This window comes from Anser brachyrhynchus (genome assembly GCF_964034855.1).
Source record: "Anser brachyrhynchus genome assembly, chromosome: Z".
In the NCBI taxonomy this organism is placed as follows: domain Eukaryota; kingdom Metazoa; phylum Chordata; class Aves; order Anseriformes; family Anatidae; genus Anser; species Anser brachyrhynchus.
The window spans coordinates 32799044-32814492 of record NC_137697.1 but is presented as its reverse complement, the minus strand read 5'-3'; the positions used below and the strand labels follow the sequence as shown (position 1 = coordinate 32814492).

At 39.1% G+C, this 15449-nt stretch overlaps 1 protein-coding gene across 5 annotated transcripts in view; it reads left to right on the top strand.

Annotated features, from left to right (window-relative positions):
* PIP5K1B (phosphatidylinositol-4-phosphate 5-kinase type 1 beta) overlaps window positions 1-15449 on the top strand; it is a 109521-nt gene that overhangs the window by 31217 nt on the left and 62855 nt on the right. For all 5 annotated transcript variants that reach the window (XM_080574302.1, XM_080574305.1, XM_080574303.1 and 2 more), the window contains 2 exons: window positions 2644-2725; window positions 4963-5031. In XM_080574302.1, coding sequence (XP_080430428.1) covers window positions 4963-5031 — 69 coding nt within the window. In that variant the 5' untranslated portion in view covers window positions 2644-2725. The remainder of the gene's footprint in view (window positions 1-2643; window positions 2726-4962; window positions 5032-15449) is intronic.

Below are 15449 nucleotides of genomic sequence, written 5' to 3'. Positions count from 1 at the left end.
TGCAGACATGTCTGAAAAAACCTTTACATGTTGTTCTGGCAAGCTGCCATTGTCAAAAATGCAATCTTAAATTGAAAACTTGCAGTTGCTAAGGGCGGATAAAACAATTATTCTTATCTTCATTTTTTGGTCTGGTGTTGACTTAATATCTTTGTAGTGAATACAATATGAAATTATATATGCTCTTTCAAGGAGTAAACTTCCCCATTCTGGGGGTTTTGTGTCTTTCTGGAAGACAACTTTGTAACAATTAGAAAGTATCTATTTCTAATAAGCAGATTATCTGAAATACACAGAACCAAATAGTGCTATTAAGTGGAGGATTCATCAGTGTGTATTTCTGTGCTCTTTCATGCCCTTTAAATTTCTACTGGATTTTAATGTTTCTGTTTTGTGCCATGACATAGGATGTGTGATGTCTGAGAAATTCAACAACAGATCTGCACGGCCCAGTCTTTCTCTGAATACCCACTTTATTTTTCTGACTAGATGTTTTCCTTCTTCACCCCCTGCCCAGCCATACTTCATTGTGAGTCTGCCCTTTGTCAGATGCATGCAGAGACCTGATGCTTTAGTTATGGCAGTTCCCTGCTCTTGTAGTTAATCGATCGATCAATCAGTCGTAGTTCAGCCTGGAAGTGGGTTCCAAAACTCTAAGTTGCAGCCCATCTTTGCACTGCTAAAGCTCAGCAGAACTGAAACAGTAGCTCTTGATACACACAGCGCAGAGCACACAAAGTTGCTGCAGAGCAGGGAGAAAACACTCTAAGTTACACTGGCTTTTCCAAAGATTATTTGCAGGAAATATGAGATCATTGTCCAAGTGTGAAGATCTTGAAAGGTGTTTAGCACAATGCCAATTAAGTCAGAACTGTGTGATCTGTTTTCCGAAAGACTAGGAACTGAAAAAATTCTAGCTGCCTCTAGGAATGAAATAAACCAGCGTAGGTAGAAAAAAAAATCACTTTCTTCATGGTGTGTGAATTTTTGTATTTGGTAGTTGCTGCAGCTGGGATCTCACTGTCTGTTTTTCTATCTTTGTCAGTATTATAGCTGTGTATTTTCACATGGATGAGGCGTTCTTAAATAATTTATCTGACTGTACCAAGGACAATCAGGCTTTTCTTCCATATCTGGCTTGAGTGTTTTCTTCAGCCAGTGTCTTACTGAAAGAAAGTTTCCATGCTGCATTTGTGTTTGGCTTATGCTGAGTATGTGTGATCCTATTTTAGGAAGTGATGGGAGTAGTAGAGGATACTGTATTGATAATCTCGTGTGTGTGGAGGACAATGATTTAGGTAGAGTTTTACCCAGCGATCAGTATAATAAAGAGTCTTCCTCCTCCTACAGAAGTTGTATTAACAGAAGTTCTTGATGTCTGTGTTTGTGTACTGATAGAGTTACAAACGCTGGTCAGTTAATGACATAAAATTTATAAATAGGTAAGCTAGATAAACTACAGGCAGTTTTAATAGCTATCAGGACTGAGTTGTCTTTAAGTAGAAGTTTCATGTGTACCATGATGGCAGTCCCTATCCAAGTAAAGAAATTATTGATTAAGATACATTAATTGCTTGAAGGCTAAAAAGAACAATGTAGCTAATTGTAGTAGGAAAATACTGGTATGTGACCTTACAAAAGATGTTTCTAAAGAAGCCTTTATTCTCAGAGAATCCAGCCACCTATGTTTCTGTGTTGTCCCTTCATTTATTGTTTTTGTTTTTAATCTCAAGAGCAATTTTTATTCTGCATCACTGAAGGGGAGGTAGATACTGTTTTGAAGTCTTTTATGAAAAGGCTTTCTAGTGGTGTTATGGATACTTTTCAGATTATTGGAAAATTAAATTCAGTGAACAAGGGCTGTGGATTTTTTTTTAAATCAATTTTTAGTTACATACAAGATGCAGTTTGTACTGATTAAGGACAAATGAGATTTGTTTTCTTCCGATGTGGCTGAGAAATTAAATTGAGGACTAGCTTTACTGATGTAGCTTAAAACAGATGTAGAAGATGGGAGGATGAGCTCATTCCAAAGAGGTATTGAATAATATTTGACTATTAAATATGTCTCATGTTTATTCAAATAATTTTAAATATGAAATTGCTTACCTCGACATCGTTCTCAGAAATTATGCTTACAGCAGCTACCATTGTGAAAAAAATTCCAAAATGGGTTTACTTGTTATCTACAACTATTCGGAATCCAGTCCTGCAAACCATCACTCCCATTGCTTATCTTTTTCGTGGAATTTGGGCTATCCCCAGGGAAAGAGGATGATACAGATTAGTATTTAATTTTGAAACTCTTCATGGAAAACAGCATGTAATTTCACAACACTTCACAGCATGTATGTCAACTGCTCTATATAAATTTCGTAGTAGGGATGCTGGTGCCGTAGTAGTGACATCTCTAGGGCAGAGGCAAGTTGAACTGCAATGATTTTATTCTTTGTAACATTGCTAGTGTCCTAAGTACATTATTGACATATTAGTGACCTAGCTATTTGAGACAGTTCTTGAACAGCATTGCTTCTAGCTAGATCCTTACTTTGTCTGAAGAATGGAAGAAGGAAGTCTAATGCTATTCTGTGAGGTGTACGTTTGTCATGGCAGACAGATGGTAACAGATTTTTCTTTTAATAGATTCTGGAAAACATCAACAACGCCGATGAATGGCTTGATTATCACTTTCAGCTCCAGATGACTTTCCCTGGTGTTTATAAGGGTATGTATACTTACGTTGTGAAAGTGTTAGTGAAATCTAGGGTGATTTTAAAACATTTTCTTGTAGCTTTTTGAGTTGTTTTGTGTGTGTGTGTGTATGTGCTTTTTGTTTTGTTTTGCTTATTAAATTTTATTTTAATTTGACAGCCACACTTTGAGTGCCTGACCCAGGTGATCTCTAGCTTACTGGTTTATTCTTGATCTAATGTTGCTCTACAACCATGACAAGATGTAATGTCAAATACTTCCTTGCTGTTTGGGGGAGATACAGTGTCAGTGCAGCCAAAGACCTGGAGTCTCTGAGATGTGCCACTGAAAATGTAGCTCACAAGCCTCTTAGTTTTGTCCATCATTGTACCTCTCAAGCTCATCCCATGCAGTCTGCTGAAGAGTCTTCCTGTGGAGCTGAACACGGGTGTGAAGAAAAAGACATTCATGTTGAATAAGTCATGTGCCGTACATGGGCCTGAGAGAATGTTGTCTTTTTCTGCCTGGAAAATCCCGCCCAAAGGGATCCTTCTGAGTACTGGTTTTGCACAGCAGATATGTAAGGTGCTTGCATAGTGGCTCAGCAACAAGGAAATTTTGCCTCTCTTATCTATGTGATTTTTTGAAAAGAGTCATGAAAAAATGTTGTCTCTGAAAATCAGAATTTCAGAGATCTGGCTCAAAATGAGAATTTCAGACAGTATGAATGTGATCAGCATATTGATTTTGTTGAAACTGTACAGTGACCAAACTGTAGGAAACAGAATGAGAAAGTACATTTGCTTTGGGAGAGGATTGCATTATTGACATAACTTAGAAAAAAAATATGGAAAGTAAAATTCCACTGAGTTTCAGTAAATGTTGCATCTAGTCAGTCTACCAAACCCTATCCTTTTTCATTGCAGCATGTCTAGGAGCTCCTCTTTTTGGTTGCCACCTTATGGCATCTAATAAATAGACATCACTCTTCTCTAAAGAGTTTACCAGTCAAACAATTTAGAAACTAAGACAATTTAATGGAAAGTTGACTTAAACTACAGCTGCCACTGTTCAGATGTGAAGTCAAGTACTCACAGAAAAGAGATGGTGAAAAACGCTTGTCCTGTAACTTGTAATGTTGCTGTCAGTCCCTGTGTTAGTTAGTATTTCTTTAATAATCCAAAAGATAACATTGACATGACAGTAATTGAATTCACTGATGGAGCTAAACGAGTAGGTGTTGCATGTACCATGAAAGACCCAGTGCAGTGTCTACTGGTCAGTGGCAGAGGATCGTGCTGGTGGCAGTAGCAGTGGCAGCAATAACAGCAGTCCCAACCCTGCCGGTGAGAGGCAGGTGGTGAATGGGTTGATCTGAAGGTATCTAGGGCTTGAGCTGTTGTTCCTGGCATCTGATAACCCCTTGATGTGGGAAGCCACTGTTGCTTTGTCTCTGGGTCAGGCCATAGGTGGGGCTGGGAGAGGTCAGGTGAGAGTAGAGTGCACACACCTGGATGGCAAGGTACGTTAGGATGTTTGCTTCTGAGGAAGTGAAGGTTTATTTAAGGGAGGGCCACAGAGTAGCTGACAGTTGTACAGTAGTTCAGTGTGCACAGCAAAAATATTTACCCTTTTGGTAAAGAGAGGATGAAACTGGTAGGTGTGGCTCCTGCTGAATGTGATACTGGCCTGCTCACAGCTGGGACGTCATTTTGCTGCTGATGGCATTACCTAACTGACAAAGTCTGGGACCCACTGACTTAGAGCTGAGAAGTTTTAGAGAAGTGCATAAAGAGAGCAGAACAAGAATTAATCAGGAAAAAATAAGGCAAGGAATATAGGTGGTATGCTTGTATACTTAAAAGAATACTGCTTATTCAAAGAGAAAGATACAAAATAGTGTAAAACAAAATGAGTGAATTAACATTTAGTTCAATAATTGAAATGAAGAGTGAATTTTAGTTGCAGTAGGGCAAATAGGCTATGCCAGTGCAGTTTGAGCTCCCCCTATAAAGGGGGAAAGAGGTGATCCTAACTAAAATACTTACTTTCTGCAACTCTGGACGTTGTTTTGAGCAAGTGACCAGAAAAAAAAGGGAAGGTTAAGTTAACATCAAAAGAGGAGAATCCTCATGAACTGTCAGTAACTTGGTGACTTGCCGTCCTCTAAAAAGTTTGACATTAGTAAGAATTCAACAACAGATTGCATGATCTTTTTTGAATGCTTACTTATGCAAGTATTTCATTTATAACTTAAGCTTCTATTATTAGATGTCGTCTGTTACTGAAAATGGAGATGTTACTGCTGGAAAGCCAAATGAAGAGAAAACATACAAAAAGGTAAATAAGACTTACAACCTTTTCCTTACATTCTTTTCCTTTCATATTGAGAACTTAAGCCTACTGTGAGTGAACTATGCTTCAGAACAAGAACAAACAAAGCATGTTCCGTGGATTATTTGAAAGTATTTTACCCCTTTTGTGAAATTGTAAAACATTTCTACCCACTGAGCTGACTGTTTGAAAGCTAGTTCAATAAGGTTTTAAAATACATATTCTTGCTAGATTGGTGGAAATTCTTTGCTCTTAGCAACAGAGATAACGCTGGGCACATGTACAGTTGTCAGAAATGTAGTACGGTGAGTTGGCTAATGCTTTGAACATCTATGCCATATGTCTGAACTGCATACTTGCCTTACCACCTCCAAGTGCTTTTCCAAAGAGTGCTCTTTTTGTTTGACTTGTATTTTAAAAAAGAGATGTTAAGAGATGTTATAATTAATGTAGTAGTATGCATCAAGAGTAGGAGTATAAGGCTATTTAGATGTTGTAATGGTAAGTGGTATTGGTTTTGGTTTTGATTTTTCTCTCATTGGTTCTCTGAGAGCAGCATTATTTATGTCCACCTAGAAATGTTGGTAAATAAAGCAGGATATATGTACACATGTACGTGTACATATTTACATAAACCAATTGTTGGCTGCTGGATTTGATCGTTTTCCTGACAGATTATCTCGAAGTGGTGATTTATCTTTTTTTTTTTTTTCCTGTAATGTAGCACTGAGATCTGCATGGTCCTAGAGTATATACCATAGGTTAGGGTGTTTTTTTCCTTTTTTTTTTTTTTTTTCTTCTGAATGTTGCCTACAGCAATGCTGGTGAAGTCAAGGAGAATATTAAGCTATATTTCTTTTCCCAGTCCTTTTGTTGTCATCTGCATTTTAAGTATCTAGCTGGCCTTAACATTCTGGTAATTTTCTCAGAAACGAAAGAAAATAGTGTTTGAGAAAATGCTTTTTTTCTTTTTAGATACAGGTTACGTTTGGTTCCTCTGCTTATAACCGTAAAATATCGCAGTCTAAATTGCTCTTGACGTTTTGGTACTGGAAAGAAAAAGAAGCTCTTGAGCCCAAGGTGGACATTTACACAGTTTTATATTGCTAGACTAGACAATACAAAACCTGGTAGTCCCAGCAAGGGAGAATTGCCATTCCCCCCAGTCATCCTACATGCCCTACTTTTTTCCCATTCAACTCTAAATTCAAAATATTCCAGAGTAAGCCTTGAAAAGATTTCCTGACATGGCAACAATTCTTTTTTGTTTTTACTAGAAATGCATCTCTGACAAAACAATACTGGGAGATCACAGTCTGTCATCTCCAAATTCTGTCCTTTCCCCTGAGCTGCCAATTGTCTGTACTTGCATCTTACGCCAGTTTAATTCCTTTAGGGATATTCACATATCCAGTTGTTCTCTGTTCAACATCCTGTTTTGTGGATACCCTATGGTTCAGTGTTTTCACCAAATGTTGTGATTATGCTTCTGCTTTTTGTGCCAATGTTAATAAAAAACAAAGTGTGACCCAATAATCAATGCACAAAGAGCTTAATGGTAGCATGTCTTTTCATTATGCTTTTGCTTTGATAATATCTCTCTCCTTGTAAGCCAAGTTCTTTACAAACATTGCACTTTCTTTTAATTCTCACCTTCTTCAGATATCCTATGTTGCATACTTCTTACAGAAGTCTGGATAAATCAACTGCATTTGTCTAGAAAGTTATTTGTGAGATGAGGCTGGCAGGACGTGCAGTTGACAGAGGCATTTCATGCCATTTTTTTGGCTGGAAAATTCTTGCCATTCTGATCTGTGACTTCCTGTGCCACTTCCTCCAGAAATCTGGGCTGTGGACAAGCTTGTTTCCTCAGCAGATGCTTTTTCAGCTACTTGGGCAGTTCCTGTTCCTGTCTACCACTGGACTTGATGGCAGTGGGAATGCTTAGACAAGATACTCGTGTAGATCTGAGGTCAGACCGTGCTTGTTAACTCATTCTCAGAGGCCTCCCTTCCATATTTTTTTAAAACATATTAAAGGTGAAGAAGCATATGCTCTTCATCTTAAAATGGGCAAAATACAGTTTTTGGCTTGAATTGTGACAGTTTGGGCTTTAGATCTGCTCTGCTTTGACCTCTAATGTCAAGAGGCAGCTGTGTATCTGCCGTTAAGATGGGACTGAGTAAGCTCATAAAGGGCTGTGTGACATTAGACCTGGGTGTATGTCTTTGACCTTGACTATTTGTACCACTGAAGTGTTCCACGAAAGACAGTGTAGTAATTGGTCTGGTAGCCAAAGAAGTTGTATCATGAGATGCGGGTGTAGGGGGTTCACAGACCGGTAGGATAACTGGGGGCAGAATGGATAACTAGCAGGTAGTTCAGAAACACTGACATAAGAAAAGTGTTGTAATGCCAAGATTTACATGGGTGATTGAACGGATTTTTAGTGTTAATACTAGGAGATAATCATCCTGAAATGTGCTGACAATTTCAGTCTCAACACTACCCCAGGTAAAAGGTTGTGCTTCCAAAGCAGAGAGCATAGTGAAGGAAGAGTCAATATCGTTCTCCCACATCTACTGCTGTGGGCTGCACTGCTTAGGTTCATAGAATCATTAAGGTTGCAAAAGACCTCCAAGATCATCTGCTCCAACCGTCCCCCTACCACCACTATCACCCACTAAACCATGTCCCCAAGCACCATGTCCAACCTTTCCTTGAACACCCCCAGGGACAGTGACTCCACCACCTGCCTGGGCAACCCGTTCAAATGCCTGACTGCTCTTTCTGAGAAGAAATGTCTCCTCATTTCCAACCTGAACTTCCCCTGGCACAACTTGGGGCCATTCCCTCTAGTCCTATCGCTAGTTACCTGTGAGAAAAGGCCAGCCCCTAGCTCCTCACACCTTCCTTTCAGGTAGCTGTAGAGAGCAATAAGGTCTCCCCAGAGCCTCCTCTTCTCCAAACCAAACAACCCCCGTTCCCTCAGCTGCTCCTCATAGGACTTGTGTCCAGCTTCGTAGCCCTTCTCTGGACACGCTCCAGGGCCTCAGTGTTTGTCTTGCACTGAGGGACCCAAAACTGAACACAGTCCTCGAGGTGCGGCCTTACCAGAGCAGAGTACAGGGGGACGATCACCTCCCTGATCCTGCTGGCTGCACTATTCCTGGTACAAGCCAGGATGCTGTTGGCCTTCCTGGCCACATGGTTCCACATGAGAACTCAGCAGCAGCTCTTTCATGAGCTGTGTGGTTTGGTCTTAACTTTAAAGTCTTCCTTGAGAGCTTCGTCTTCTCACAGAGCAAAATGCCCCAGGGTGCTTCTTCAGCCTCTCTGTCCCAGCAGTTGTAAAGGAGCTTGCTTCTCGGGGGGGGGGGGGGGGGGGAAGATACTCAACTGTATGTTGGAATGACTGTAATGCCAAAACTAAAATGATATCTGTAGGGATAAGTAATGTGCTGATACTGCCTTACTGAAGGGTTATGTTTTCCTTGCATGTTGGCTGGGGAGAGGGGGCATTTCTCAATCTCATCTAAAAAGCAAACTGACTTTGCTTTAAACCATTTTGCATTTTGATTAATTATATATTGATTGATTATATCTTGTGTCCATTTTTCATAATAGCATGCAAGGATTACGTCTGTGCAACTTTCATCATATATATATATATAGAAATGCATTATATGTGTGTGTGTATATATATATATATAAGCGCATACAAATGGGAAACATAATGCATGGAAAATGTCCGATGTAAAATTCAATGACCCATAAGAGAAAATTAAATAAATGTCATAGCTTTAGAGGCATTTTCCATTTGCCAGATCCAATGAGAAATAAACCTAACTAATCAATACATATTAAACAGTGTTTTCATTGCTTGATCTGAAAATGCAGGTATTCCTTACGATCATAAGTAAAACATGAAGGAAAATTAGAGAAAATAATTGTAAATGGTTGACTTTTGGTTTGACCTGTTTTATATAAGTTTTAAATATCATTATTTTATCTTGGAGATAAAGGTAGCTTGCTTCTAATGTAAATTGCACTGCTTTCCTTAGCACAATACAGTCAGTCTAATTGACACAGAGATGAATGATGGCTTACTAAAACACATTTCCATCAGAGAACAAAGTATTTGTAATTGCTGTTTGAAGAAAAACAACTTCCTGCTGGAGCATGTAGAAAACCTTCACTACCTTTTGCTTGTGGATCACTTAACCTTCTGAAGTCTCCGGAGCTGATGTGGATATTGCTTTAAGCAGCAACTGGACTGACTGAAGTGTGAGTGGGCTATGCAGCTACAGTTGTATCTAGTGATGTGGGACTCAACTGCTGCAGCAGCTCTAGGATGAGTTGAACCTAAGGACTAATCTGCTGTCTTTTCTGTCCTTTCATCTCCTTTCTGTAACTCTGCCTTTTGCATCCTGTTCATGCAGTCAGGCTGCGCACTGCTGCGGGTCTTCTTCTCATCTAGTGTTTAGAGGACTGGTTAGCAGTGATAAATTAGTTTGTAGTTCTTTAAGAAGAAGCATCTGAATCGTTCACTGGTGAAAATGGGAACACTTCAAAAAGTGATCATCCTTTCTATGTGTATATACATCAGTATACTTTGGCACGCTGTAACTCTTTATGGTATTGTTTGGCCTCAGTAGAGTTCACAAAGGGATTACTAGCCTGTTCGTCCTGGGGGAAGAAGGTGTTGTGCTTTAACCCTGGTGGGGAGCCTCTCCATCACTCCCCTGCAGCTGAATGGGGGAGAGAATCACGAAGGTAAAACTGAGAAAACTTGTGGGTTGAGCTAAAGGCAATTTACTAGATTAAGCAAAAGCTGCACACGTAAGCAAAGCCAAACCAGGAATCCATTCGCCACTTCCCACCAGCAGGCAGATGATCAGCCACTTCCAGGAAAGACAAATGCCATCGCTCCAAACATCCCCTCCCACCCACTTCTTTACTCCCAGCTTTTATTGCTGAGCATGAGTGTGGGACTTCCCTTTGACCAGCATGGGCCAGCTGTCCTGGTTTTGTTCCCTTCTGGGTGCACCCCCAGTCTCCTCGCTGGCAGGGCAGCACAAGGAGCTGAAAAGGCCTTGGCTCTGTGTGAGCACTGCTCTGCAGCGACTAAAACTTTGGTGTGTTATCAACATTATTCTCATCCTAAACCCAAAACACAGCACCATCCCAGCTACTAGGAATAAAATTAACTCTGTCCCAGACAAAACCAGTATTGAAGGAATCTTGTTAATAATGGAAAAGTTTGTTTCTGTGGTATCTTTGCTGTGCAGTACCAGTATGTTCCAAATGTGTCTTCAATCTATGTAGATTAGTTATAAGAGCTATTACAAACATCGGTAATATATTTTTTTTTTAAGTTTGGCTGAGTCAGGTAAAAGAATCTTTCTCTGGCAGACCATCTCTGACTTTATCTAGGATAAAGCTTTCTGTAAGAATAAGTAGCCTGTAGGCATGTCAGTTGTATTTCTGGGACGTCAGATTCTTGAAGTATTTCCTTTTTGATTTTGTTTAGCTCAGCTAAAATAGAGGTAGGTAACATCCTTATCTGAATTCATGAAGCATGTTTTTCTTCAGTTTCCTACAACACTAATGTTTTGGCCCACGTCCCTGGCAGAAGAAAATGTTCCTTGCCAGCTGCACGAATGTGAATACTTCAGAGCTCCAAAAAAAGTCTTAGTTTACTAAAACATTGTGAAGGGCCTTGCACAACCATTGATAAAAACATCCTAATTGTACAGATTCTGAAATCCATAAGTAAATGAAGACAGTGCGACAGTTTCTGTTTTGAATCATTCTTACTCATTCAGGTGATATTTTAAATATATTTTTTCTGCCACCTCAGTCTGGCATAGAAGCTCTTCTACCTTTTAATTGTCTAATATTATTTAGTAAAGGTCCTTGAAAGATGACACAACCTTGTATTTTTGTTTTGTTTTGCTTTTTTTCCTTTTGAAAACCACAACCTTTCCTTGTGTATCCTCTATTTAAAATGGTGTTATTCAAGATGTATCTGTAGGTCTGTTCAACTGTAGACATTTGCTACAAGCGTATCTGTGGGACTTCTCCTGGGTTTTCTCTGCATCTGTAAATTTCATGAAGTTATTGATTTTACATTGTGAATACCATAAAAACATTTCAATAATTCTAATCAAAGAATACATTTAAAGGAAGAGAAGCTTCACAGTTGTGTGTTCAATGCAGCTTTTAGGGTACAGGATTGAAATAATTTAGAGATCAAAGAAATCTCAAAGTATGAAAACTCTGAAGGTGCTTTGGGCGGGGTGGAGAGAGGTTGGTTGATTGGTTTTACTGGATGTTGTTGTTTTTTGTTGTTGTTTTTGTTTGTTGGGTTTTTTTGAAAGAAACTGAGAAACAATTGAGAAGTTGAGATTATTTGCATCATCTGATGCTTGAAGATCTTAAGCAAAGTAGCAAGGAGACCTGGCAGCAAAATGTAGTCACCAGAGTGTAGCTTCTCGTGGATATCCATCACAGTTTTGTCACTGAAATCTCAAGTATGCAATAGCCACTTCTTTTATTTTCCTCCTGATATTTTGCAGACTCAGTTGTGAGAATCTGCTGACACACAATGCAGCTTTTGCATTTCAGTGTCTTCAATCACACGGTTGTTCCTTAATCTGCTTTCTGACAAATGAGATTTCAGTTGTATTCTGAAATTTATATGCTAGTAGCAATATGCTGGTAGCAAGAATGAGGCACAGACAGGTCTGTCAGAGCATGTTAAGTGTGTATAAGAAAATCACACCAGAATACATAGTGCTCTTTTTGTGGAAACCTGCTACTGGTTTACCAAAATCTCTGCTTGTAATCTGAATGCTGCCGCACATGCATATATGTGTGGCATGACTTTGTTTCCTGTTGTTACATATTTTACAGTTCTACTCTCTAGTGTATTACAGCAAGCATCTTACGTAACCTGTTCAAAACTGCACATCATGTGTGAGTCACTTTGCCCAGGAGCAGAGGGAATTTATCTGAATAAAGGAAGTCAGCTACTGATTGTTAGAGCTGTCAAACGTGTACAAGTAGCATTGCTGCATCACTGATGGCATTGGGTTATGTCCTGAGTCTGATGTGTACAGATAGAATACTTGCTGTTGTAGACAATGAAACTTCCCTCCTGGAGTTTGTGCTGCACTGGAATGTATACTTTCAATGGCATACTTTTGAGTGCTTTGTACATCTGTAAAGATATTGACGAAATTGGTTGTAATGGTTTTGCTTGTAGCAATGGCTACTACCAAACTTACAGTACTCAATTTTTTTTTTTTTTTTTTTTTTTTGCCTGGGGTAGGGGAACTAAAGCAATTGGATTCATGGCTACTTCTGAAACTTTGGCATAGGTGTTTTGAAATAGAGAAATAACTAACTGAAAACCATGAAGTCACCTGAATCCAATTTTGAAATATGAAGGAAGATCATATTCATCTTGGGTGATAAAATCATTCTGATAGCAATTGAGCTGGAAGTGAAAGAATCTAACATAGGTGTGTTTTCTTTTCTGGGAGAACACCCCAGCAAAGTTATTAACATTATTAAAAAAAAAAAAAAGGCAAGAAAAGAGCTTTTGCAAATTTTGAACAGTAACTAGATAAAGGTTTGCTCTATTATTTATATTTTACGATCATGGCTATTGATACGTTTAATATAGAAAGCACAGCCAACACTGTAGAGCAGCATGTAGTGCTGCATTACTTTGTACTCTGGCACAGCTCTAGAGTGCAAAGAAGAAGAACGGCCAAAGAATATGGCATTGACCAGTATAATGAATAGCTTTCTGAAAGAGTAGGTGTACCCTGGATATTTCTACCCTTTGCTGCAGCCTTTTATTTTGCTAGGTCTGTGACACTACTTCTGCTTACATCTGGATGCCTGTCTGTTTTTCTGTTTATTTTGAGTTATGAATTGCCTTACTGTAAGAAAAACATTGTGCATAGCTTTCATCTGGAGGTCCCAGCTGCTTCTTGCAAAGCAGACTAGCAGCACAAGGTAACTTTTCCTGTAGGAAGAGCAGTTTAGGAATAGGTGTTAACCTCTGCCCCCAGCACCAAGATCCAGAGGTGAGGGGGATGGACGGAAGTCCGGTTTAATGAAATGTGACCTGTAGCAGCTGGGCAAGCAGCTGTCAGAGAGATAGGCAGTGTAACCTTAAGGGTGAGTGAAGGGGTACCATGTTACTCCAAGATGTGGAGAAACAGGAAAAACAGTTCAGTCACTAGTTTTCTAGTAGTCCTATTTTAGTGTCCCTGTCTGTAATTTAACATAGCTCAAATGTGGCAGCTGCAGAGAGCATGCTGAGATATGGTAGCCACTTACAGAAGCATCAACAGAAGCAGATGTAAGAAGTGTTGTCAATGGGACTTTAAGCGCAGGAAGCACCCAAAGGCAAGAGAGCTCTAGTGCAAAAGCAATGGACTGTACAATTACTACCCATACATCCTGGATCAAATGGCAATTTCTTAATGTTAAAAAAGGTGGGTTTTTTTGCATATTGCTTGAAGAAGACATACTGTTTTTCAACAGGCACCCTCCTCAGGTGGTTTGGCTTAAGTGTTGACACTATTTTTGGAGGCTTAATTTCTTTTCAGGGGTCTTTAAAAGATAAACCATGTTTGCATAGAAGTTGTAGTATGTGCAGATTTCTGGTACTTACGGTAACCAGTGTAACTGAAGAACAAATGCTTACTTGTAGTAGACAATTCAGATCTGTCCAAATCCACGCAGCTATAATCATTTTGATGAAGTGAAGCCCTGTGGATTTATTTATTTATTTATTTTACTTCACTGAGTATGCTGCTTGCAGGAGGGCTTCTATATGCAGTTACTTTACACCAGTCCCCTTCTGAAGTACCATTACAAGGGAGCAATGTTTATGGTCTCAGCAATCTAAGTAATTGACAATTTGAGGTGTGTGCATTGTGTCTTAATTTAAATAACGAGTCAAGGAATATCTTTCCTCAGAATTTTTTCCTCTACTGCCAACCTCAGGTTCTTTATGCCTCTCTCCGTGGTTTCAGGTTAGTGTAATAGATTTATAAGGTTCAAAGTGAAAATGCATTCTTGTAGTGTTACGAAATAACTGGTGTTAAAGAATTAAAGTCTACTGAAGCTCTAGAATCTTAAGCTGGGGAGGAGTGTGACCTCTTTCATGAGCTAAGTTTTCCAACTAAATGAAGATGAGTACCAGCTAGTATTTTAACAGGGTAATGTGAGGTAGACAACCAGTTTATTGATCTAGTCCCTCCAAGCAGCAGAGTGGGCTGGTGAGAGAGATAAGAGCAGTCTTTTCTCCACAGTCAGTAGTAGAAAGAAATGAACTAATGGCCACTGTGTGGGAAGCATAGCTGTAGAACAGTGTTAATCAATGGTGGTTTCACTTCAGATGCTGTCTGCTCACAGTCTCATTCACAGAAGTGGCATAAATAGGCATCTCTATCATTTCATTAAGCAGAGTTTAAAAACCTGTGTTGTTTTACCTGTATTTATTTGAATTACAGTAGTACAGAGGGTGGGAGAAAGCAAATATCTTGCCTTCTAGAGTGATAATGGGGTGAAGTTTCTGAGGCAAAGAGTATGACCATTATAGCAGCTGCTTTATAGCACCTGCAATAAGCCAGGCATCACCATCTTTGACCCAGAAAGTTCATAGGCTACGCTTCAGCTGCAATAAAATGAGTCATAAAAAGGGCAAACAGATAAGCAAGGACAAAGTTTACGTCCACGCAATCCTATATGGCATTCCTAGGATGTCTACTTTTAAAGAAAGCAAAAATGTAGAATTACATTATTCACGAGCTACTTGTGGGAGAAGAATGGGAAAACAGCTTTGTGAATAAGAGTAAGGGGAACTACTATAAAATTAAATGAAGCCTGTGTCGCACAGAGTTGCTTTTTGTTCATGGTTTGTTTGTTTGTTTTAAATAATTTGTTTGTTGACAGCAATATCCCCATTCAGTTACAGAGAACTTGTAAGAAAAAATGTTTAAAAGGATGAACGTGTTTACCGTATCCAAACTCTTTGTTCACTGTGAACACAGTGGCTAGTTAGCTTTGCCAGCCATTCAAATCAGTGGCTAGTTAGGTTTGCTAGCCATTTATGTGTAAGCTGCAATGACCTTCAAATTGTAATGGAAATAATTATCTGGCAACATGTAACATACTTTCTAGTAACTGTAGTACCTGTATTATTGTCATCCCTGAATTCTTTTCCCTGTTTTTAAAGGACATATTTTCATAGTCTTTTCAATAGCCCTGTACCCAGTTGTTAAATAGCTTCAGTTCATTATTTTTTTTTGTTGTCGTTCCCTGAACGTAAATGGCCTTTACACGTTATATCTATCTGGTTAATGCTTTTTTAATGAAAATAACAAATATAAATTTTA